Source organism: Haliotis cracherodii, unplaced genomic scaffold (assembly GCF_022045235.1).
Source record: "Haliotis cracherodii isolate W230 unplaced genomic scaffold, xgHalCrac1.p SCAF_6, whole genome shotgun sequence".
Taxonomy (NCBI): Eukaryota; Metazoa; Mollusca; class Gastropoda; order Lepetellida; family Haliotidae; genus Haliotis; species Haliotis cracherodii.
Window position 1 is genome coordinate 41,388,794 of NW_027266319.1, and position 27,836 is coordinate 41,416,629.

The following is a 27,836-nucleotide window of genomic DNA, read 5'->3' on the forward strand; positions in this document are numbered from 1 at the left end:
AATGGTGTTTTAGGCAGTGCTGACTGTTTTTAGACAGTGCTGACTGTACTAGTTATTCTGTTACAATGGTGTTGTAGACAGTGCTGACTGTACTAGTTATTCTGTTACAATGGTGTTTTAGACAGTGCTGACTGTACTAGTTATTCTGTTACACTGATGTTTTAGACAGTGCTGACTGTACTAGTTATTCTGTTACAATGGTGTTTTAGACAGTGCTGACTGTACTAGTTATTCTGTTACAATGGTGTTTTAGACAGTGCTGACTGTACTAGTTATTCTGTTACAATGGTGTTTTAGACAGTGCTGACTGTACTAGTTATTCTGTTACAATGATGTTTTAGACAGTGCTGACTGTACTAGTTATTCTGTTACAATGGTGTTTTAGACAGTGCTGACTGTACTAGTTATTCTGTTACAATGATGTTTTAGACAGTGCTGACTGTACTAGTTATTCTGTTACAATGGTGTTTTAGACAGTGCTGACTGTACTAGTTATTCTGTTACAATGGTGTTTTAGACAGTGCTGACTGTACTAGTTATTCTGTTACAATGGTGTTTTAGACAGTGCTGACTGTACTAGTTATTCTGTTACAATGATGTTTTAGACAGTGCTGACTGTACTAGTTATTCTGTTACAATGATGTTTTAGACAGTGCTGACTGTACTAGTTATTCTGTTACAATGATGTTTTAGACAGTGCTGACTGTACTAGTTATTCTGTTACAATGATGTTTTAGACAGTGCTGACTGTACTAGTTATTCTGTTACACTGATGTTTTAGACAGTGCTGACTGTACTAGTTATTCTGTTACAATGATGTTTTAGACAGTGCTGACTGTACTAGTTATTCTGTTACAATGATGTTTTAGACAGTGCTGACTGTACTAGTTATTCTGTTACAATGGTGTTTTAGACAGTGCTGACTGTACTAGTTATTCTGTTACAATGATGTTTTAGACAGTGCTGACTGTACTAGTTATTCTGTTACAATGATGTTTTAGACAGTGCTGACTGTACTAGTTATTCTGTTACAATGATGTTTTAGACAGTGCTGACTGTACTAGTTATTCTGTTACAATGGTGTTTTAGACAGTGCTGACTGTACTAGTTATTCTGTTACAATGATGTTTTAGACAGTGCTGACTGTACTAGTTATTCTGTTACAATGATGTTTTAGACAGTTCTGACTGTACTAGTTATTCTGTTACAATGATGTTTTAGACAGTGCTGACTGTACTAGTTATTCTGTTACAATGATGTTTTAGACAGTGCTGACTGTACTAGTTATTCTGTTACAATGGTGTTTTAGACAGTGCTGACTGTACTAGTTATTCTGTTACAATGATGTTTTAGACAGTGCTGACTGTACTAGTTATTCTGTTACAATGGTGTTTTAGACAGTGCTGACTGTACTGGTTATTCTGTTACAATGGTGTTTTAGACAGTGCTGACTGTACTAGTTATTCTGTTACAATGGTGTTTTAGACAGTGCTGACTGTACTGGTTATTCTGTTACAATGATGTTTTAGACAGTGCTGACTGTACTGGTTATTCTGTTACAATGATGTTTTAGACAGTGCTGACTGTACTGGTTATTCTGTTACAATGATGTTTTAGACAGTGCTGACTGTACTAGTTATTCTGTTACAATGATGTTTTAGACAGTGCTGACTGTACTAGTTATTCTGTTACAATGATGTTTTAGACAGTGCTGACTGTACTGGTTATTCTGTTACAATGGTGTTTTAGACAGTGCTGACTGTACTAGTTATTCTGTTACAATGATGTTTTAGACAGTGCTGACTGTACTAGTTATTCTGTTACAATGATGTTTTAGACAGTGCTGACTGTACTAGTTATTCTGTTACAATGATGTTTTAGACAGTGCTGACTGTACTAGTTATTCTGTTACAATGATGTTTTAGACAGTGCTGACTGTACTAGTTATTCTGTTACAATGATGTTTTAGACAGTGCTGACTGTACTAGTTATTCTGTTACAATGATGTTTTAGACAGTGCTGACTGTACTAGTTATTCTGTTACAATGATGTTTTAGACAGTGCTGACTGTACTGGTTATTCTGTTACAATGATGTTTTAGACAGTGCTGACTGTACTGGTTATTCTGTTACAATGATGTTTTAGACAGTGCTGACTGTACTAGTTATTCTGTTACAATGATGTTTTAGACAGTGCTGACTGTACTGGTTATTCTGTTACAATGGTGTTTTAGACAGTGCTGACTGTACTGGTTATTCTGTTACAATGATGTTTTAGACAGTGCTGACTGTACTAGTTATTCTGTTACAATGATGTTTTAGACAGTGCTGACTGTACTAGTTATTCTGTTACAATGATGTTTTAGACAGTGCTGACTGTACTAGTTATTCTGTTACAATGATGTTTTAGACAGTGCTGACTGTACTAGTTATTCTGTTACAATGGTGTTTTAGACAGTGCTGACTGTACTAGTTATTCTGTTACAATGATGTTTTAGACAGTGCTGACTGTACTAGTTATTCTGTTACAATGATGTTTTAGACAGTGCTGACTGTACTAGTTATTCTGTTACAATGATGTTTTAGACAGTGCTGACTGTACTAGTTATTCTGTTACAATGATGTTTTAGACAGTGCTGACTGTACTAGTTATTCTGTTACAATGATGTTTTAGACAGTGCTGACTGTACTAGTTATTCTGTTACAATGATGTTTTAGACAGTGCTGACTGTACTAGTTATTCTGTTACAATGATGTTTTAGACAGTGCTGACTGTACTAGTTATTCTGTTACAATGGTGTTTTAGACAGTGCTGACTGTACTAGTTATTCTGTTACAATGATGTTTTAGACAGTGCTGACTGTACTAGTTATTCTGTTACAATGATGTTTTAGACAGTGCTGACTGTACTAGTTATTCTGTTACAATGGTGTTTTAGACAGTGCTGACTGTACTAGTTATTCTGTTACAATGATGTTTTAGACAGTGCTGACTGTACTAGTTATTCTGTTACAATGATGTTTTAGACAGTGCTGACTGTACTAGTTATTCTGTTACAATGATGTTTTAGACAGTGCTGACTGTACTAGTTATTCTGTTACAATGATGTTTTAGACAGTGCTGACTGTACTAGTTATTCTGTTACAATGATGTTTTAGACAGTGCTGACTGTACTAGTTATTCTGTTACAATGATGTTTTAGACAGTGCTGACTGTACTAGTTATTCTGTTACAATGATGTTTTAGACAGTGCTGACTGTACTAGTTATTCTGTTACAATGATGTTTTAGACAGTGCTGACTGTACTAGTTATTCTGTTACAATGATGTTTTAGACAGTGCTGACTGTACTAGTTATTCTGTTACAATGATGTTTTAGACAGTGCTGACTGTACTAGTTATTCTGTTACAATGATGTTTTAGACAGTGCTGACTGTACTAGTTATTCTGTTACAATGATGTTTTAGACAGTGCTGACTGTACTAGTTATTCTGTTACAATGATGTTTTAGACAGTGCTGACTGTACTAGTTATTCTGTTACAATGGTGTTTTAGACAGTGCTGACTGTACTAGTTATTCTGTTACAATGGTGTTTTAGACAGTGCTGACTGTACTAGTTATTCTGTTACAATGGTGTTTTAGACAGTGCTGACTGTACTAGTTATTCTGTTACAATGGTGTTTTAGACAGTGCTGACTGTACTAGTTATTCTGTTACAATGGTGTTTTAGACAGTGCTGACTGTACTAGTTATTCTGTTACAATGGTGTTTTAGACAGTGCTGACTGTACTAGTTATTCTGTTACAATGGTGTTTTAGACAGTGCTGACTGTACTAGTTATTCTGTTACAATGATGTTTTAGACAGTGCTGACTGTACTAGTTATTCTGTTACAATGATGTTTTAGACAGTGCTGACTGTACTAGTTATTCTGTTACAATGATGTTTTAGACAGTGCTGACTGTACTAGTTATTCTGTTACAATGATGTTTTAGACAGTGCTGACTGTACTAGTTATTCTGTTACAATGATGTTTTAGACAGTGCTGACTGTACTAGTTATTCTGTTACAATGATGTTTTAGACAGTGCTGACTGTACTAGTTATTCTGTTACAATGATGTTTTAGACAGTGCTGACTGTACTAGTTATTCTGTTACAATGATGTTTTAGACAGTGCTGACTGTACTAGTTATTCTGTTACAATGATGTTTTAGACAGTGCTGACTGTACTAGTTATTCTGTTACAATGATGTTTTAGACAGTGCTGACTGTACTAGTTATTCTGTTACAATGATGTTTTAGACAGTGCTGACTGTACTAGTTATTCTGTTACAATGATGTTTTAGACAGTGCTGACTGTACTAGTTATTCTGTTACAATGATGTTTTAGACAGTGCTGACTGTACTAGTTATTCTGTTACAATGATGTTTTAGACAGTGCTGACTGTACTAGTTATTCTGTTACAATGATGTTTTAGACAGTGCTGACTGTACTAGTTATTCTGTTACAATGATGTTTTAGACAGTGCTGACTGTACTAGTTATTCTGTTACAATGATGTTTTAGACAGTGCTGACTGTACTAGTTATTCTGTTACAATGATGTTTTAGACAGTGCTGACTGTACTAGTTATTCTGTTACAATGATGTTTTAGACAGTGCTGACTGTACTAGTTATTCTGTTACAATGATGTTTTAGACAGTGCTGACTGTACTAGTTATTCTGTTACAATGATGTTTTAGACAGTGCTGACTGTACTAGTTATTCTGTTACAATGATGTTTTAGACAGTGCTGACTGTACTAGTTATTCTGTTACAATGATGTTTTAGACAGTGCTGACTGTACTAGTTATTCTGTTACAATGATGTTTTAGACAGTGCTGACTGTACTAGTTATTCTGTTACAATGATGTTTTAGACAGTGCTGACTGTACTAGTTATTCTGTTACAATGATGTTTTAGACAGTGCTGACTGTACTAGTTATTCTGTTACAATGATGTTTTAGACAGTGCTGACTGTACTAGTTATTCTGTTACAATGATGTTTTAGACAGTGCTGACTGTACTAGTTATTCTGTTACAATGATGTTTTAGACAGTGCTGACTGTACTAGTTATTCTGTTACAATGATGTTTTAGACAGTGCTGACTGTACTAGTTATTCTGTTACAATGATGTTTTAGACAGTGCTGACTGTACTAGTTATTCTGTTACAATGATGTTTTAGACAGTGCTGACTGTACTAGTTATTCTGTTACAATGATGTTTTAGACAGTGCTGACTGTACTAGTTATTCTGTTACAATGATGTTTTAGACAGTGCTGACTGTACTAGTTATTCTGTTACAATGATGTTTTAGACAGTGCTGACTGTACTAGTTATTCTGTTACAATGATGTTTTAGACAGTGCTGACTGTACTAGTTATTCTGTTACAATGATGTTTTAGACAGTGCTGACTGTACTAGTTATTCTGTTACAATGATGTTTTAGACAGTGCTGACTGTACTAGTTATTCTGTTACAATGATGTTTTAGACAGTGCTGACTGTACTAGTTATTCTGTTACAATGATGTTTTAGACAGTGCTGACTGTACTAGTTATTCTGTTACAATGATGTTTTAGACAGTGCTGACTGTACTAGTTATTCTGTTACAATGATGTTTTAGACAGTGCTGACTGTACTAGTTATTCTGTTACAATGATGTTTTAGACAGTGCTGACTGTACTAGTTATTCTGTTACAATGATGTTTTAGACAGTGCTGACTGTACTAGTTATTCTGTTACAATGATGTTTTAGACAGTGCTGACTGTACTAGTTATTCTGTTACAATGATGTTTTAGACAGTGCTGACTGTACTAGTTATTCTGTTACAATGATGTTTTAGACAGTGCTGACTGTACTAGTTATTCTGTTACAATGATGTTTTAGACAGTGCTGACTGTACTAGTTATTCTGTTACAATGATGTTTTAGACAGTGCTGACTGTACTAGTTATTCTGTTACAATGATGTTTTAGACAGTGCTGACTGTACTAGTTATTCTGTTACAATGATGTTTTAGACAGTGCTGACTGTACTAGTTATTCTGTTACAATGATGTTTTAGACAGTGCTGACTGTACTAGTTATTCTGTTACAATGGTGTTTTAGACAGTGCTGACTGTACTAGTTATTCTGTTACAATGGTGTTTTAGACAGTGCTGACTGTACTAGTTATTCTGTTACAATGATGTTTTAGACAGTGCTGACTGTACTAGTTATTCTGTTACAATGGTGTTTTAGACAGTGCTGACTGTACTAGTTATTCTGTTACAATGGTGTTTTAGACAGTGCTGACTGTACTAGTTATTCTGTTACAATGATGTTTTAGACAGTGCTGACTGTACTAGTTATTCTGTTACAATGGTGTTTTAGACAGTGCTGACTGTACTAGTTATTCTGTTACAATGGTGTTTTAGACAGTGCTGACTGTACTAGTTATTCTGTTACAATGATGTTTTAGACAGTGCTGACTGTACTAGTTATTCTGTTACAATGGTGTTTTAGACAGTGCTGACTGTACTAGTTATTCTGTTACACTGATGTTTTAGACAGTGCTGACTGTACTAGTTATTCTGTTACAATGGTGTTTTAGACAGTGCTGACTGTACTAGTTATTCTGTTACAATGATGTTTTAGACAGTGCTGACTGTACTAGTTATTCTGTTACAATGGTGTTTTAGACAGTGCTGACTGTACTAGTTATTCTGTTACAATGGTGTTTTAGACAGTGCTGACTGTACTAGTTATTCTGTTACAATGGTGTTTTAGACAGTGCTGACTGTACTAGTTATTCTGTTACAATGGTGTTTTAGACAGTGCTGACTGTACTAGTTATTCTGTTACAATGGTGTTTTAGACAGTGCTGACTGTACTAGTTATTCTGTTACAATGATGTTTTAGACAGTGCTGACTGTACTAGTTATTCTGTTACAATGGTGTTTTAGACAGTGCTGACTGTACTAGTTATTCTGTTACAATGATGTTTTAGACAGTGCTGACTGTACTAGTTATTCTGTTACAATGATGTTTTAGACAGTGCTGACTGTACTAGTTATTCTGTTACAATGGTGTTTTAGACAGTGCTGACTGTACTAGTTATTCTGTTACAATGATGTTTTAGACAGTGCTGACTGTACTAGTTATTCTGTTACAATGATGTTTTAGACAGTTCTGACTGTACTAGTTATTCTGTTACAATGGTGTTTTAGACAGTGCTGACTGTACTAGTTATTCTGTTACAATGATGTTTTAGACAGTGCTGACTGTACTAGTTATTCTGTTACAATGATGTTTTAGACAGTTCTGACTGTACTAGTTATTCTGTTACAATGATGTTTTAGACAGTGCTGACTGTACTAGTTATTCTGTTACAATGGTGTTTTAGACAGTGCTGACTGTACTAGTTATTCTGTTACAATGGTGTTTTAGACAGTGCTGACTGTACTAGTTATTCTGTTACAATGGTGTTTTAGACAGTTCTGACTGTACTAGTTATTCTGTTACAATGGTGTTTTAGACAGTGCTGACTGTACTAGTTATTCTGTTACAATGGTGTTTTAGACAGTTCTGACTGTACTAGTTATTCTGTTACAATGATGTTTTAGACAGTGCTGACTGTACTAGTTATTCTGTTACAATGATGTTTTAGACAGTGCTGACTGTACTAGTTATTCTGTTACAATGATGTTTTAGACAGTGCTGACTGTACTAGTTATTCTGTTACAATGGTGTTTTAGACAGTGCTGACTGTACTAGTTATTCTGTTACAATGATGTTTTAGACAGTGCTGACTGTACTAGTTATTCTGTTACAATGATGTTTTAGACAGTTCTGACTGTACTAGTTATTCTGTTACAATGGTGTTTTAGACAGTGCTGACTGTACTAGTTATTCTGTTACAATGGTGTTTTAGACAGTGCTGACTGTACTAGTTATTCTGTTACAATGGTGTTTTAGACAGTGCTGACTGTACTAGTTATTCTGTTACAATGATGTTTTAGACAGTGCTGACTGTACTAGTTATTCTGTTACAATGGTGTTTTAGACAGTGCTGACTGTACTAGTTATTCTGTTACAATGGTGTTTTAGACAGTGCTGACTGTACTAGTTATTCTGTTACAATGGTGTTTTAGACAGTGCTGACTGTACTAGTTATTCTGTTACAATGGTGTTTTAGACAGTGCTGACTGTACTAGTTATTCTGTTACAATGGTGTTTTAGACAGTGCTGACTGTACTAGTTATTCTGTTACAATGGTGTTTTAGACAGTGCTGACTGTACTAGTTATTCTGTTACAATGGTGTTTTAGACAGTGCTGACTGTACTAGTTATTCTGTTACAATGGTGTTTTAGACAGTGCTGACTGTACTAGTTATTCTGTTACAATGGTGTTTTAGACAGTGCTGACTGTACTAGTTATTCTGTTACAATGATGTTTTAGACAGTGCTGACTGTACTAGTTATTCTGTTACAATGGTGTTTTAGACAGTGCTGACTGTACTAGTTATTCTGTTACAATGGTGTTTTAGACAGTGCTGACTGTACTAGTTATTCTGTTACAATGATGTTTTAGACAGTGCTGACTGTACTAGTTATTCTGTTACAATGATGTTTTAGACAGTGCTGACTGTACTAGTTATTCTGTTACAATGGTGTTTTAGACAGTGCTGACTGTACTTATTTGTTTGTTTCTCTTGTGTTCAGTTCAGTGTTTACTGTACTAATTATTCTGTTTCTGTGGAATTCAGAATTGTGTTGACGTGACATCCCTAGACACTGCCATGCTGGAACTGGAAAGTCTCTTCTTGAACAAGTTCTTCGTCATCACCGTCATTAACTCCCTGGAGAATCAGAGGACGTTATCTCTGTCCGACAAGTAAGCACGTTAACCAGCACTGACAAAACTAGCATATCACTCAGTTCGGGAGTGATATTCATGAGCTGTACTTCACAGCACTAAGATTGAGCAACTCAAACTCACAGTCTGAAAACGTGCAAACAACTCAAAGTCTCCTTGTCTTGTCTCGATGATCATAGAAACAGTGTTCTCGTTTTACATAAGGGCATTCGCGTGAAGATCCGGATTAGAATAGGTCTTCAGCAACCCATGCTTGCCGTAAGAGGCGATTAACGGGATCGGGTGATCACGGCTTGTTCACTCCAAATTCATCCGCATCCAACTTTCAGAAAAAAATATCAGTTCTAAAATATGTACTGACACATGGCGTAACATAAAATAGGGAAATACGTTTTATACTTACTTGAATCATACTTGAATCATACTTGAATCATACTTAAATCATACTTGAAAATGAAGGGCACTGAAGTCGTAGTTTATCCACACAGTCTTACCATCAGAATGTTGTCGTATGTGTATTGATAGAAGGGAGAAATACCGATGGGCAAAGCAGAAGGGGTCGTCACGATAAAGACCAGTGTGAAGCACCTCACTATGATGTGGCTTGCTATGTTGCTAAAATTACAACTATTTCAGATCAACATTCGCCGGGTGTCTCGCGGCATGTCTGTTACAGAATATGGACTTTTTCTCGCAGTAAGTTTTTTTTATTTTTAATATTTTTTGTTTAATTTGTAGATTGAGAAATATAATATTCCAGATATTTACCAAAATGAAATAACAATGCCATGAACATGTATTTGTTGTTCTTGTCTGACTTATGAAACTAGCTAACTATGTAAGGGCATTCGCTGTGAAAGGTTTCTGTTATCCAATGTTATGACTTGTCTTAAGTGAAAACAAAAGAAAATAAGTTATGTATACACCACCTGTACCTTGATGCGGTGTACATTTCTTTGTATTTAGCTGTACTCATAAATCATTACAGCCATCAACAGAATACTATTTTTTCAGACTGACCAAATTACTGCTGGAGCAGTATGTACCTGATGCTATTGCAAGAAAGAAACACAAAAGTCTCTTTCGAAGGTAACGATTAGATAACTTCGCCGTACACGTAACCATAGTGACCACATACGGGCACTCTATGAAACACTCACCTAGAAAAGTCATTAGAAGGAAAATGTTTTTGGATATATTTCATCAAAATAAACAAACTACTACTATTTGAACTACGTGCCTAACATCATTCGACACAAAATTGGCATTTAAAGCAGAATGTTTTGGCTAATTCGAAACAGATTAATTCTAAATAGTCAGTTTGATGGAGGAAAGACAAAGTGATACAGGTATTGCACGTTTACAGCTTTGGTGAAAATCACGAGCACTGGTATTGTGCTGACAAACCTAGAAACATAATCGGGGCGAACCTGGATTCGAACTCTCAATCATAGGTTTCTGGTGTGCCTAAGGGACGCAACTCTACACAGCGAAATGGATCATGAGGTCAGACTCAGTGACTGTCATCGTATCTTCCTCATGACATCAACAATGGTCTGTCTGGACCAGACTTGACTATTTCATAGGTCGCCGTGATTTCACTGGAACATTTGCTTAGCGCGACGTTAAACAACCTTCACTCACTCACATACTTATCACATTATAGGTGCGAGTCTATCACGGAGACTGTCACGTCTACGTGGCTGGGGATGTGTCTGCACCAGCATCTCTTGAAAGTAAGTTGTCAGTGTAGAAGATGAGGGCTTCGTAAATGACTCAGTATAGAGGTTGTTTTCTTCGGAAGCCCGTGTGGCGCCTCTTTTGTGTGTCAGTTCCGTGTGACTGAGAAACGAGTGTGAATATCCTTATGTCTTGAAGTTTGTATTAGAATGAATGAGTATGATTTTACGCCGTTATTAGCACCATGCCCGGAATAAACCGCGTGTGGGCTACCCGCATTGTGCCGGGGAATGGAACACCATCCCCAGAGCAGATACTGGGACTCCCTGCCGATGGTGCCGAGGGTTAGGTTACCAAGTGTTATACATTATGTTATGCTATATTATACACTGTTGCAAATGTAATAAAAATTCGGAACACTTAGCCTGGTTAAGGTTGCGATGGACCAGCGTGGTATTCACAGAGAGCCAACTTGACCATTACGGTAGCGGCTTGCATCATTACGTCAGAAGCTATAAATAAATTTCTTTGCGTCTGTGGTGTGTTGCACGTGTTTGTTTCAGAGTCGCGGCGGTTCAGCTTTGATCATGTTGGTGAAGGCGATGCAGACGGTGATGGAGAAGGCCCCGATAGACGCCGTCACTGGAGCAGCTAGGGCCACACTGGCCTATGACCAACTGCTGCTGACCCAAACTGACAATGATCAATCGATAGTGAGGCCTTTACGTTATGACGCACAAGTAGTTCACTCATTTCTATCAGGAATCATAGATACCCGTGACTACGGTGTGACTTTTCCGGGCGTAGACCACATCAGCACAGCAAGTAGGCTGGCCAGCCAGGCGGATCCATCAGTGTAGTGTTCATGTATTTTATTACGTTGTGAAGATCCGGGTTAGAATAATATTCAGTGCAAACCGAATATTGCTTGTAATGTATTTTGTTTATCGAATCTTGAGTGTAATATATTTGGTTGATAAAACCTTGCTCAAATATGTTGACAAAATATTGTTTTTGTTTACAGAATCTTTGTTGTATTTTGTTCACAGACTCTTAAAGTGCAAATCAATGGAGGGGAGTTTGCGACGACCTGCGCCGTTCTGCAGTGTGACACAATAACACAGGTCAAGGCCAAATGTCTCGGGGTCATCTATAAGAAGGACCCAGCATCCGTTCGGCCCCGTTCGGCGGATATAGATTTGCGTGAGTGTATTGCAAGTTGAAGTGAAAAACTTTTGTATTCCTACTGTGTCCACCTAAGCATGTTCCACAAATAACCCGAGCACCGGCCATAGTAACTCATACCCGCACATAGACTGACCCTGCGCCAAGGTAGCTCTCTGGAACCACACGCTAGTCCAGAAAACCTGAGAAGTGTGCCTTCGCCAGGCATAGGACGGACCACGAGGCACAGCACAGGCGTTCGTAGCATCAAATTTAAAAAGGAACTTAAGTCAAAATTAACCACGAATAAACACTAATGTAAGGACAAACCACGAATAAACACTAATGTAAGGACAAAATGTACTTAATGTGTAACTCTTTCCATTTCTCATATACAAAACAAGAGATACTTATGTCAAGTTGAATCTAAACATTTTAATGTTTGGCGGAACAAGCTACTTGAGTCGAGTGCATTCCGGAATAGACAACTCTTACCTCTTGTATTAGTCGCCACACCCACAACAGACAATCCCCACACCTTATTGTCTGTTGCCAGCTGATGCGCCATTGTGGCAACACATGAACGGAAGGAAGTTAGAAGTTGCCTGAAACATAATTTTAATGAAATATATTTTTAAAAATTAACCACTTGGTTTAAAAACACTTATATGGAGAAATGTTTGACTACCAAAAGAACACGTTCAAATGCGGAATTTGAATAACGAAAGGAAATGATCAATGGCTTAAAATGAATCTGGAGATCTGCCCTTTCTTAGTACGAGGAAGACTAGATCATCTGGTGCCCCCTTTGGTATTCCGTAGTACTCCATGTTTACCCCTCGGATGTCTACATGTTTAATTACCCATACTATCAACCACTGGTGTGACGAACCGAACACAGGACCGCACAGACAACTGAAATACCTTGTCACAATGATGACGTGTGTCTAAAACTCACCCAAAGTATGAATTGCGGTTTATGTGTTTGTTTATATTATCTGTGTCGCCAGTTTTATTGAAATGTATTGCAGCTGATAAGTACTGACATGTTAACAATAAGTCCGATATGAATCATCATCCCTCTCCAACAGATGTGATGTTAAGGTCGACTAGGTCCGTGTTAGATTATCCGGAGGAAACTCATGCCAGTTGCGTCTTAGTTCGCAGCTCATGTGTTTCCTGTTGGTGGTTTCAAGTGGGATAGTGTAATAGGATATGTTGTTTACGCATTATTACAACAAGGAACAGAACTTGATATGACATTGATGATGATATGTGTGGAATATCTCAAAGCCAGATCCATATCATGCCGTACACGCCATTCAGTCATATAACGTTAATATACGTGATTGATTCATGAGTATATTGTACAGATGACAATACACATGGTTGATTCCTGGGCATATTGTACAGATAACAATATACATGGTTGATTCGTGGGTATATTGTACAGATAACAATACACATGGTTGATTCATAAGTATATTGTACAGATAACAATACACATGATTGATTCATGAGTATATTGTACAGATAACAATACACATGATTGATTCCTGGGCATATTGTACAGATAACAATACACATGGTTGATTCGTGGGTATATTGTACAGATGACAATACACATGGTTGATTCGTGGGTATAGTGTAAGATAACAATACACATGGTTAATTCGTGGGTATAGTGTAAGATAACAATACACATGGTTGATTCGTGGGTATAGTGTAAGATAACAATACACATGGTTGATTCGTGGGTATATTGTAAGATAACAATACACATGGTTGATTCGTGGGTATAGTGTAAGATAACAATACACATGGTTGATTCGTGGGTATAGTGTAAGATAACAATACAAATGATTGATTCCTGGGTATATTGTACAGATAACAATACACATGGTTAATTCGTGGGTATAGTGTAAGATAACAATACACATGGTTGATTCGTGGGTATAGTGTAAGATAACAATACACATGGTTGATTCGTGGGTATAGTGTAAGATAACAATACAAATGATTGATTCCTGGGTATATTGTACAGATAACAATACACATGGTTGATTCAACTGATTCTGCTTCGGCGTGACTCAACATCAACTCATTCAGCATGATTCAATAATGCTTGTTATTTCATACTCACTCTTGGTAAAGAAAAAACCCATCGGTTTACCTATTGTACTTATCAAAGCCTCCACTCCAAAACATCATTCTGCTGAGAATTACTCGAATTGTTTTGTTTCTCAATGACACATTCCTTGAACTGACATTATTGTTAAAGTTGGGGGAACTTCTTTAAAGTTAGGCGTTTCTAGCTGGATAACGTGAGCCTTAATACGATTGACTAATGAATAATTAGTCCTGCAATATATAGTCCCGTACATTTCTATGTAGGAAGGATTATCACATTGTAAACCTTACGTAAACTTACACCAAATTCATTTTAGTCACAAGATGTGACAACGGGCTTATAGCGGACATTACTTGATAGTTATCTGAATTTTAATAATCGAACGCAATTTGATGCAAAAAGTACATAACATTTCTGGGTCGAGGGGGCTTTGAGAAAGATGTTCATTTGCTCTGATTGTGTTGACTAGAATGGCTATCTGGCAACCAGGGGAAGTTGATACTCAAAGAGGAAGACACGTGCCCTGCCGCCGACGAGGATCACGTCAAGCTTATGACGTTGTCAGACTATCACGTCACTGACGGTTCGCTCGTCGAGCTCCTGAATAAACACACGACAGAAGAGGAGGAAGACCGATACGGTATACAATATTGCTCCACTGTCTGTCTACTCGGTACCAGTTCCGCACCCATGCATGTGAAGCCGTGATAACATCATAGGGCAACATTCCCAAATATATAATATGTATAAGGTGCTGACTTGTTTCTTAAAAGCGTGTGTATTTGCTACAGTGACGTTTTATCCGAGCTTCTATATGAGGCAGTTTCTGTAAGGCTTGTTGATTTGTTGTTTTACGCCGCACTCAGCAATATTAAATAATCGAATCCAGTTGGGATACGATGACATTCATCAACCAAATCAGCGAGCCAGACCACTCGATCCTGTTAATTGCCACTTTAGTAATACGGTCAGGTGAAGGTGATATGAAATGGGGTTTAACGTTGCGTTCAAGATTATTGCATTTACATAGCGACGTGCAATAACGTGTGCGTGCTTGCTTGCGTGCGTAGAGGTATCATGCCGCAGTTTAACAGGAATGCCCGACTCAGACACAGTATACTGACACCGAGCCGACCTGTACTTGTTTTATCAGCTTAATGCCGAGCGCCAGGCAGGGTAACAACAACTACTTTTAGCGTCTTTTGTAATTTCGCGCCCCGCCTCTTACGCGAGGCATGGGTTGCTGAAGACCCGGATCTTCACGGGTTTCAACATGGTCTGCCTTCATGTGTTGTATCCTTTTTCGCAACTATTCAACAGGCGCTAGTATTCATGATGTCGTTCAGGCCACTTGGCAGATAATGATTGGTGTCAGCAGTTAGTAAACAGCGTTCCTCTTGATATATTAACTGTTTTGATAATGGAAGACACCTCGACCCAAATGTACCAAAGGGCTACGTGAAAAACTCTGTATAACAACTCTTGGCCAAATCGTTCAGTTGCACCAAAAGACAGTAGGCATGTGGCACTGATTAGAGAAAAATATACTACTAAATATAAGTTAGGGACCACCCAATTCTTTCATAATACTATAGCTAATATTTTATGCTTAAGTTAAGAAGCACCCGTTTCTTTTATTTTACTGCAGTTATCTGTCATGTCATGTCAATACAGATGAACTATAGTAATAGGAAAGAATCGGGTGGCCCTCAACTTTTATTAGCTGTATATGCCAAAGCCAAACACAAAGAGAGTGTAGTGTCGGGGTGATTGAATACAACCGTCCGTATCTGTTGATGAAATACAAAGGGTTTCGAGTTAGAGGGGCAGTAGTTTATTTTCAGGCCAATGATATTCGACAGACCACCTCCTTTGCAGTTACTTGAAACCTCGTTCCCCGCCCTGTTTCAGTGAACTACAAGAATATTCAGCAACAACAGCTAACTCATAGCGAGGTACAACTTCTCGTGGAAGACGAGGAAGAGGAAGAGGAGAAGGGAGGAAGTAGTAGAGTAGACGCCATCAGATACCACTTGGTAAGTTCCGGGTGGTGAAGTTGTGCATAGTCCCCTACGATTACCAATGCGGCTCGAATCAAATAGAAGTTTAGAAATTTAAAAATGTATTTTGCATTTGAACACAATGTTATGAACAGTAAAGTCAAATGACAAATGTTTACTTTATACTCCCGAAGATCAAACACGCAACCTTCGTATCTGCAGCCCGGTTAGTGTAGCACTAGGCTACAGAGGCGCTGATAAATCACAAGGCTTTTATTTTAAGAATGTCTTTTTCATGTACCGTACGCCATCAACAGATATTTTACGCCCGTTTCCTAAGGTTCATGGAAAGTATGTTGAAAACGTAAAAGTGTTGATAAATGTTTCGTATTTTGCTTTATAAGTTAGATGAAACACTTGGGTTTTTATGATATTTAAAACCCGCATTTAAATTTGTGAGAACCCTACCCGTGCTCGTGAGTTTCACAAACTTGGTAAACGGCTAGGGTTTTGCTCCTACATTAGGCTGATGTAACTGCAATACTGTTCACAGCGGCCATTAAACCATCTCACCCATTGGCCTCCATATAGTACCTGAGAAGATCCGGGGTAGATTTGGTCTTCAGCTAATCATGCTTGTTGTAAGAGGCGACTAACGGGATCGGAAGGTCAGACTCGCTGACTTGGTTTATGCGTGTCATCGTATCCCGCTTACGTTGATCGATGCTCATGATTTTAATCTCTGAATTGTCTGGTCCACACTCGATTATTTACAGACCGCCGTCATACAGCTAGAATATTGCTGAGTGCAGCGTTAAACAACAAACAAACAAACTACCATATACTTTTGGATTTTTATTTTGTTGATGATATTTGAAACTCGACAACAACATTTTTTGTCTGTAAAACAAATAATACAAACATTGCCCTCACACACATGTGTTCCTTTAATCCCATCTATTAAACCTCATTTGTCTGTGGCAACGCGCAAACCACACAGGAATACAAATGGGTTAGGGATGATCAAATGTTTTTTGAGGCTTAACTGTTAATGATCTATGAATCGGGTAAATGAATATACCCAATAACATGAAGCTGGTTTTCAAATTCGTACGTTGTTCTCATTTCAGTGCTTAGTCAAGGCTTAAACTAGTATTATACAGCACTATCTTATACCATTATATTTTGGACCGTCTTTGTCAAGCGTCCGCGAGTCAGTGTTTGAAGCGCACGTATAATGTTGTCTCCGGAACCTCTAAGAAATAATGACGTGGTTGTTTTCATCCCCCAGGTGAAGCCGGATGAGGAGGACCAGGGGAAGACCCGGATACTGCCGGAGGCCCACCTACACAAGCTGCTACAGGCCAAGGTAGCATGTGGTTATTATATATCATCAGATCACATACACTGTGTCATCAACTGTAATTAAACTTACAAGAGTTACTGTTCTTGATTCACACTTGTTTTTTGGAACCTATTTGAGACAATGACTTTGCAGCTAAACTGCAGAACTGGGACTGAAAATTATGGACTTTTTTGGTGAAAAGTATAGCATGCTCGTTTTCGACTCCATCGTGAGTACAATTTACAGTTTAATCTGCAAATTCGCTATCGTGTCACTGGATATTGTTTCTGGTCCATCGATCGCTTGATTGTCTGGTTTGTTGACAGGTCGCCGATGCACGGCAGGTGTACTGCTGTGCGGCGTAAGACAACAAACACTTACTTTATATACAAAATGTGTGGCGGGTGCTACCGGTAGGGCAGGACATGCTTACCCTTTTCGTGAAAACTTGGTGTGATCAATGATTTTCAGTCATCCATTCATATAAATGTCTCTGCTAGTTTGCCTTTTTGCCCGATGGAATCTATTTCGGCAGAAAATCGAATCTGGATATTCTCTGGCGTTGACGCTTTATATATCACTAGTGTTATCAATACTTTGTGGGATAGTAGCCCGTCCATGAGTCAGAAAAGTCCAGTTGCTTGTTTCGTTATGTATTGGTTTGACACCCCTGCACATGCAGTCACTCACTACACGGCACATGGTATAAAATTCAAGCATATTTAGATTTACGCTCATTACCTAAAGCATTGAGCTACTAACCGCAGAATAGATTTCGATTCCTTCGAGAGGCTAATATTATATACAACTCAAACGAATTCGAGAGTCAAAACACAGTTTTGTCATTGAACCGCCTGGTGGGTGCCCGATCAGAAAGTCCATCAGTGTCTCAATCTTGCCCTTAGAACTGACAAATGCGGATCGGGTGGTCACAATGTAGGACATGGCTGCCTGCATGTCATTGTATCGGGCGGTGTGGTTTATAGCAGTCAACCGCTGGTGTGTCTGGTCCAGACTCGGAAATTCCAGTCGTGATAAAGCTGGTATATAGCTTGCTGACGTAAAACAACACTCAGTCATTCCAACGAAGGATTGAGTTGTGTTTTACTCCACTTTTAATGTCGATCGACGGCAGGCGTGGGTGTGGGGAGGGGGGTGGCGGGGATGCACGAATGGGCTTGACACGTGACGAGCCAACACATTGACCACTAGTTTACCCACCTCCATATAGCCAGAAACAGGCGAATTATAATCTGTTCATGTCTCTCTATCCAAGATAAATGTCAAGAAGTTTGTGGATGACGTCATCGACTCCACGCTGGACAAGAAGGACGTCCCACTCTGTGTGAAGTACCTGTTCTGTGTACTCGAGGGACTGGCCCTGCGGCATGACGTGGACCAGGACACTCTCCTGTCTTGGAAGAACAACAGGTAGCGCAGTGTACCCTTTGAGAACTTACACATCTACATGCAGATGACCCCTGAAGATCCGGGTTAGAATAGGTCTTCCGCGACCCATGCCTGTCGTAAGAGGCGACTAACGAGATACATGTCACCGCATCCCAATTGCATGGATGGATTCTCATGATATCAATCACTGGATTGTCTGGTCCAGACTCGATTATTTACAGACCGCCGTCATATTGCTGGAATATTTCTGAGTGAGGCGTTAAACAACAAATAAACAAACAAAACTAACAAACATGTGGATATTTTAACAGTTTGGGGATGTGTAGAGAGGATATTCCAATGCAGATACCAGCTGAAAATCTTTTATTCATCTACGCTTTCGTCATGTACGTGCTTAGCTCGGCCTGGAACCCGCGGCTACCAATTTGTCTCTAACTGGTTCAGGTCTGAAGATAGGGACATAGGAGAAACTGGACAATAACCACACTATTTCTGTGTCTGTTATTTGGCTGCTAAAACATCAATGTATTCGTTTTGCTTGTTTACTGTTTTAAGATCTACATATGTTTAAGTTGTGCTTAGTTTACACTATGGCTATAAGGCGTTCAACTCAAAGCATGTTTTCAATAGTGAAACAAATAATGAATGTCAGTACATGTTCAAATAATAACACTCGTTTGAGTTTTATTATTGATATAAACAATGCAGTAGTAGTAGTAGTAGCAGTACTAGTAGTTGTAGTAGTAGTAGTAGCAGTAGTAGTAGTAGTAGTAGTAGTAGTAGTAGTGGTACCAGAGCCAGAACCAGAATCAGAATCACGGAACAGTAGAACACTAACACAGCATTAACTAGTTGTTTTACCGTGAACAGTAGAACACTAACACAGCATTAACTAGTTGTTTTACCGTGAACAGTAGAACACTAACACAGCATTAAGTAGTTGTTTTACCGTGAACAGTAGAACACTAACACAGCATTAAGTAGTTGTTTTACCGTGAACAGTAGAACACTTACACAGCATTAAGTAGTTGTTTTACCGTGAACAGTAGAACACTAACACAGCATTAACTAGTTGTTTTACCGTGAACAGTAGAACACTTACACAGCATTAACTAGTTGTTTTACCGTGAACAGTAGAACACTAACACAGCATTAACTAGTTGTTTTACCGTGAACAGTAGAACACTAACACAGCATTAAGTAGTTGTTTTACCGTGAACAGTAGAACACTAACACAGCATTAAGTAGTTGTTTTACCGTGAACAGTAGAACACTAACACAGCATTAAGTAGTTGTTTTACCGTGAACAGTAGAACACTTACACAGCATTAACTAGTTGTTTTACCGTGAACAGTAGAACACTTACACAGCATTAACTAGTTGTTTTACCGTGAACAGTAGAACACTAACACAGCATTAACTAGTTGTTTTACCGTGAACAGTAGAACACTAACACAGCATTAACTAGTTGTTTTACCGTGAACAGTAGAACACTTACACAGCATTAAGTAGTTGTTTTACCGTGAACAGTAGAACACTAACACAGCATTAAGTAGTTGTTTTACCGTGAACAGTAGAACACTAACACAGCATTAAGTAGTTGTTTTACCGTGAACAGTAGAACACTAACACAGCATTAACTAGTTGTTTTACCGTGAACAGTAGAACACTAACACAGCATTAACTAGTTGTTTTACCGTGCAATCTTTTATTTAACATTAACTGAAACAATTATTATTATCATTGTTGTTGTTGTTGTTGTTGTTTACATGCATTTGACAATATTCCATAAACATATCACGCACATGTTTCTAAAACCATCAGCCGGCCACTATCCCCATCAAACCACACTTACCATACTATAAGATTAAAGTGGGGATCTGGTGGACAGACTGGCCAACCAGACAGATAATGTGGACTGTGTGGATTTGACTGGGTCAGACTCGATCATGTACAGGTCCCCGTGACATAACTGGCTTATTGTTGCAGTTGCTACAACTAAACTGAAACCATATGTCTTTCGTTATCTAACCCTATTAAGAATCTTGCAATTCCATAGGTTAATCCGTACCACATGGCGAAACAGTACTCGTCTGCTAGAAAACAAGATGGCGTCTGGTATATAAACATTTTACAGTTCGCAGCTTAGTGAATGTAATGGGGGTCACTTTAAATGCTTCATAAACTTTACTGTCAATTTCGGTATAACGAAACGAATAATTACTCTTGATGAGGTCAATATGCGAAAAGAAGAACTCGTTGACCCGACCCCTTCGGCGTCGTGACCGGACCGGACCGGACCGGACCGGACCCGACCCCTGAGGTATCCTGACCGGACCAAGAGTAATTATTTGTATACTAATAACCAGATTGATGTGTCTTTAATATGCGTCAGGACAAGGCTTCTCAACTATTTAAAATAGTCAGTAATGTATGAATGGAACACAGGTTGACTGTCTTTCATACAACCAGGGCATATATGCGAGGCTCGGGTGTATTGATCCGGTTGACTGTGATCAGACCACTCGGTATTGATTCAGTCATTTAATGGGAGGCAACTCTTGCACGAATGATGCACGTTTTACCGTCTATGAAAATGCATTCTCTCCCATTGTTTGCCCCCGAACATCCCGTGTGAAATTTATCTAAACACATCGAAAAGTTAAAATAATATTAGAATCATTTTTATTGTGTTTTGTGGGAAATGTGAGTTGTTATTGGACGTTAATCATGTTTGAGAATTGTCTGTGGCTACTTTTTTTTTAAAGGCAGATAATTTCAGTACATATTTGGCAAGATACGTGTTGTTCGTTTAACATCGTGTTTGAACCAAATTGAGAAGATATTGAGATGATATCTCTACTTCAACGTAAGAAATAATAGTTCTTCTCATTATGCGATAAGAAGGACAAAAACAGATCTTTTTTTTTTTAAATATCTGGCAACGTACACGACATCTGCGGTTATGCACAGCTCCATGCATGATTCTCCCGTCTCGGCAGTGAGGGCACGCCCATTCCCATCCGCCTGTCCAGACACCAAGCTTGCAGTGTGAGACCGTGTGTAGGGATTCAAAGACCTTTGAAATATTTCGTTAAATTGTTAAAAAAAATCGTAAAGCGACAATTTCGAGAACAAATATTTAATTATTTTGTTTTCTTGACCGTAAGAATCCGTGAGTTGAAACTCTATGATGAGGGTAGCGCCATCTTTGTTCCGCTTGTCTAGTGAACTGTCTAAAGCTATCATGGGTCATATTTGATCTGGAACATTTGCTCTCTGATACAGCTGAGCCTGTGTGTTGAATTATTGTATGGGTGTTTCCCCTCAACTGTGTAGAATCACGAAGCTTTCAAATGAGACAATTAGTCTGTTCTTGTTCCTTCTAAATTTCAAATTCATTTTGTTAAATTATTTAGAATAGCGGAAATTCAATATAATAGGTGACTTTGTATACATACAACCCCCCTGAAGACACGACTTACACACAAACAGAATTATTTGTTTTCTATATGCCGCTCTGCCTTACACACTGTAAATATATGACAATTCTGTTCCAGCTACCCCGTCCGCTTCTGGGGCCGGCTGCTGTCTCGTCCAAACATAGTATTTGACATCGACACCCCGGAGTATTTGCAACCCTCGCTGGACATCGTGGCCAGCACCTTCATTGATAGCTTCACACCCCCTCAAATGCTCTCGAAGGTGAAGAACTCAACACCCTCAATATAACACTGACGTTTCTGAATAAAATGTAAAACCGCTAAAAACAATAATCTCTCATCACCGTCCCTAAAAACTTCTTATATATTATTACATGATAAATAAGGGTACGGTTCCGCATTTTTACAATAATTTGCCGAAGTTGCTCTTATTTATGCCTGACGGCTAGGACCGCCATTCGTAACATTCAAAATACGAAAGGTTTTGTGGGGTTTTGAATACGGCGTGGTTAAGAAGTGGAAACAGAAACTGAAAATAAAATTACGCCCAATCCAGCCCTATGTTTAAAATGACGAGAAACATTGTCGTGGGCTAGCTGTACAAGTGATGCGCCAGCGTGGGGCCTGGGATCAGTTACGTCCACTGTGTTTTAGTGACAGAGACGCAGATATAGCTCATCATGTAGATGAGAATAGACTGCATTTAGGTGTAGATATATTTAACTTTGAAGTCATACATTGTGATGAATTACTTGTAAAATCGTTAAAAGGTTCGATATTTCACATATGATATATAGCAGTGGTGAATCTAGTCGTGCACCTTGACTTCGGAATATTTTCATTTTATCAAAACCAACAAGCATTGGAAAATAAATTAGAAGACGGAAATGTGTTGTGTAACAAAACAAATTCATGGACTTCAGAATGAAAAAAATATCAGAATGGAGAATGATATTGCTGAATAAAAGATTCCATTGACTGCCCATGGTGAATCATCCTGCCCCGATCTGCATGTGTGATACTGTATTTCCCGATTATTATGGTTATAACACTACCAGTTTGGGTTTCCATCGAGACCTATTATAATAATAATAATAATAATAATAATAATAATATGCACAGTAACATTAATACATTTTTGTATAATCCGTTTGTTTATTACTTGCAGAATTCATCCCCTCACAAACTGCTGTTCTTCAAAGACCTTGAGGACTACCGGGCGGTGGTCAAATCCTTCCACCGTGGGGTCAGCTCGGCCCCCGCTGTGGACGAAAGGGACATGGCTAAAGAGATGCACAAACTCACCTATGTAAGACACATGAGACACGAGTCGGTTCTGGGAAGCCATGGCCCAATGGTTCACCAGGCATAATGTTCATTGCTCAGCTTTGTGGGAAGAACATTAGTATATCGGACTAAATTCCAACAATTTCCAACGAAAGCAATTTCAAAATATACAAAACCCCAATATTGTAAAGATTTTTATGGATATTTTGGACACAACTGATATGCGCATCTCTACACCCTTATGTACCACATAACATTTCATACTAACCACCATTAGAGGCTGATATGACGCGGTTAGCTTGATGTCGGTGTCTCAGTCAAAATACAACGAAAATGAACTCCTACTAAAACATATAATACGAAAAATACCATGTCGATAACTCATGTTATGAAGTAAAGAAGAGTTTTCTTGTGATTATGCATAACAATAATTATAATAGTATTAGTGTACATGATACAGGTTTTAAATATATATCACTGTAATCATTTTTTTCTTGATATGAATATACCTTATATTTTGGCGCTAAGGTACATGACAATAATATTGCTCCGTAAACATGATGCCGCGGTAGAATTCCAACAATTGCCTCGAACAACACATTGAAGAACGCGTTCCGGGATATAATTCTATCAAAGCTATCGCCGTTTCAGTTATGTTTCTGAACGAGCCAAGCTGATATATACATTTTATTTACCTTGTACACGTCAGATAGTGTTGGGCATTTAAGCTGTATTATCATTATTTATAATTAACCCTTGCTCGCATATATTCAGAAACTGATACCAGTATTCACAACTAATGATATTTTACTCTTTCAATCTAAGGTGACTCCCATATGCTATAATACAATGATTTGTTGTCAACAAATTAGATTGGATCTGTCGAAATAAAAGTAAACGTAACTTAATGTATTTTAATATCATTATATTTCAACTGGCATAACAACATGTGGGTGCGTCTCTCGAGCGGGAGGGTTGTGGGTGTGTGAGGTTAATGCTACATTAGATTAATAATGATGTACAATATAAAAAAAGAAGATTTACAGCGACTTTACTATCGTCTTCATCAGAGAATAGTTGTAAGTGGTTGCTGTGGTCTAGGCTGTACTAAATATTTACACAAAAATGATGCCTTTGTAGCTGTGTTTATTTTTAAAATCTATTGAACAATCGTAGACAGGTAACTGAAAATAAACGTATATTAGTTTGAGTATATATTTATCTATGGCTTTGAGGCCTTTGGAACGACCGGGTTCTACACAGTCTCCCTTTCAGAGTCACAATGTAAAGAGCTTCACTATCTGGTGTTGTTTGGTGCCCAGCTCCATGTCGCTTCTCTGAATATTTCATAAGCACATCTGAAACGTTACCACAGGCGTTGATATGGTCATGCAAAGAGTTACTTGATCAGCCCCGTGTGACGCACCATTTAATTTATGTTGTCTGATGATTTCTACCAGTCATATTATAAAGACATTTGGTTAAGATATAATCGTATTTTTGTGTTTTTTAATATATCCATGCAGCGAAATTTATATTTATCAGTCATACAAATTCTAACATTTTGTCAAATTTGAATCGGACTTTTCTTTCATAGTGATATATGATCAGTTAATTATGTGTCATTTTCAATACAAATCACCACTTGTTTATGACTCAATACTTTGGAAACATACACATATCTAAGCGACAAATAGTCAGTTGTCGCACAGCACGTCGGCGCTATAACGAGGCTGGTGTCACAGTAGAGTATTCGAATGACTTTGTACCACATTTGAATTTTAAGCTACATTATGGTTTTGGTTTAAAGTTGTTTTTCAGTTCTTATGGTAAGATTGAGACACGACGTACGTCACCAGTTCGGGGTAAAATCTAACTGCCTCGAACGTTAGTTAAACACAGTAAGAAAACCTACCCCATCAAGCGTTCGGAAATACTACGCACGTTTAATTAATGACGCAATGCTAATTGATAAAGAATGATGTAATAAATTTAGTTAAAACCATGACAGAAAGAAATATGTTTGATATTGATGCTTTTAGATACCATGAGACAGCGTGGAGTTTATATTCTCTCTGGGTAATCGTGCCGACCATGTCAAGCCTGGTCGTCTTTGTAATTGTGGTCTTTATTGTACGCCTCCGCACGTCAGCAAAAAAGATATATTTGAGAAATGATGGACTTCTATAAGCATCTACTCAATAATAGTATATAATTAATACTAATACTGACACTAATACTTATAATAAGCAAAATAATATTTATTGTAAAAACATTATTTTTAAAAATAACAATCATAATAATTATAAAAAACATATGGAAATAAAGATTTTATATTCTATTTGAAAACAGTATTATCATGAAATATTTCTTTCAGATGCAGAGCTTCAACCTGAACAAAATAGCCGTGTTCTATGAGCTGTTTCTTGTTATTGCCAAATTCAAAGATGAGGTGGGTTCATTTGCATTTTTATAACTGATGGAGGCCGATGGGAAACTATTACAATGTTTCAATATGTCATAGATTCATTCATTTATGTATATATTTTTTTCATTCGAGCCTTGGTATTTTTTTATGACTGAGAATAGATAACTAGTATAACGATAGATAGATAACAATAATCTGTTCGCAAAGATTTCTTCCCAGTGTCTCCCGTGCTTATCAAACTGTTGAGTTATTATTTATTCATGGTAAATTATATTTCAGGTTTTATCGGATTTGGAAGAAAATAAGGACACTAGCAGATTGAAACTGAGCGAGAAGCTCGAGCACGTCCTGGAGCTCATGGAGAGTTGATCTTCACGGACATTGCCCAACGACAAAGTCCAGGAGGCTGTTCCAATTTCCGCGCTATCACAACAGTTCGGCCTTACCGCGGAATATGTACCTAGAAGAGCCTGTCACATAACATTATGACTTGTTATCATTGCTGACACTTTATATTTTACAATTCTGTCGCTGTATGTTGTTGCCATGGTAACATCATAGTTATGCTTCCATATGTAATTTACTCACAGTGCTTATTTTAAACAGTGTTATATGAGTGTGTATAGATTTAACACGGTAGAGAAATGAAGTTGAAATAACATGAGACGAGACAAGTGGCAATTGTCTTGCTATAGAAAGTCCGTCTTGTAAACATGTACACGATTGTGTTATTAAATAACACTGTAAATACAAAAAAACGTCAACGCCAGCGAATAACCATGCAGTCTCGACACACGGCGAAACAGATTCCACTGGGCGTACCAAATAAAATAGCGTTGAAAATTATATGAAACAACTCGCCGACCTGACAGTGTACACACTACCCGTCTTCAGCAACCCATGCTAGCCGTAAAGGGCGACTTGTAAGAGGTGACTAACGGGATCGGGTGGCCAGGCTCGCTGACTTGGTTGATGTATGTCATCGTATCCCAATTACTTGGATAAATGCTCTAATGTCAATGATTGGGCTGTCTGGTCCAGACACGATTATATACAGACCGCCGTCATATAGCTGGATTATTGCTGATTGCGGCGTTAAACAATATAAACAAACAAACAAACAATCATGATAACACGCCGATAAACGAGACGAGGCTATTTGCTCTTGAACACTTAAATACTCAACTAGTCCTACAAAATGACGTATAGAAGTAAATCTTGTAAAGATTTTTCATGTTATATTTCCATGTTATTTCAAAATTAAAATGATTGTTGTAAAATGATATTATTTGTAGATGTGAATCAGCTTGACGTATCGTGAATGCTACATCGCATTTGGACTGAAATGACATTGATGTACATGGACCACATGTGATTCACTGCAAATTGTTTACAGTTTGTATTCTGATATGGACGTAGTTTGTCATAACGTGCGTCGAACCTTCAGATCTGATAGTTCTATATATAAATGATGCGAATATGAAGCGTATTATTCAAGTAACTGTCAAATGTTTCCAACCGCTCCACGACTCCATACAGTCTCCAAAGTTGATTCACTCCTGCTATTTTATTTCGTTGTGCTATTTTATTTCGTTGTTGATTTATAACTTCATACCCCTGCCTATCTCTATCATGGAAACAACGAAACATATTCCAGGGACTCGAGGTCCATATACATATTCTATATTGTATATCATGTTTCATCGCAAATTTCTTCCTTATATTATTATATTTTATTTATCGCACAACCAAATATATAATAAAATTATATATGTACTTTCATTAAAGTATACACCAATATTATCGTGTTGTGTTGACGTTTAATCCACTGTGTGTGCCGAGTGCGTGGATGTATGTGCGTGTGCCTGTGTATGTCTGTTTAAGGAACAGTTACTGTGAGTTGTGACCTGTATTCCACGCCTCTTTGGGAGTGGAACACATTATTTAAACTAAAGCTTATCTCTGTTTCAAAGTTACAAATGTCCATGCACTTTGAGGTATGATAAAAGTTGCACATTCATGCCTTGTGTTCAACCCACGTATCCTCCTT

General features: G+C 37.9%; 1 protein-coding gene across 2 annotated transcripts in view; it reads left to right on the plus strand.

Annotated features, from left to right (window-relative positions):
* LOC139444774 (plexin-A1-like) overlaps positions 1–27,576 on the plus strand; it is a 58,314-nt gene extending 30,738 nt beyond the window's left edge. For both annotated transcript variants that reach the window (XM_071225723.1, XM_071225722.1), the window contains 14 exons: positions 8,789–8,916; positions 9,535–9,594; positions 9,913–9,987; positions 10,565–10,634; positions 11,142–11,291; positions 11,628–11,781; positions 14,343–14,513; positions 15,785–15,909; positions 17,165–17,242; positions 18,495–18,649; positions 22,189–22,333; positions 23,240–23,380; positions 25,736–25,810; positions 26,066–27,576. In XM_071225723.1, the coding sequence (XP_071081824.1) occupies positions 8,789–8,916; positions 9,535–9,594; positions 9,913–9,987; positions 10,565–10,634; positions 11,142–11,291; positions 11,628–11,781; positions 14,343–14,513; positions 15,785–15,909; positions 17,165–17,242; positions 18,495–18,649; positions 22,189–22,333; positions 23,240–23,380; positions 25,736–25,810; positions 26,066–26,155 (1,617 nt within the window). In that variant the 3' untranslated portion in view covers positions 26,156–27,576. The remainder of the gene's footprint in view (positions 1–8,788; positions 8,917–9,534; positions 9,595–9,912; positions 9,988–10,564; positions 10,635–11,141; positions 11,292–11,627; positions 11,782–14,342; positions 14,514–15,784; positions 15,910–17,164; positions 17,243–18,494; positions 18,650–22,188; positions 22,334–23,239; positions 23,381–25,735; positions 25,811–26,065) is intronic.
* Positions 27,577–27,836: the final 260 nt, after the last annotated feature.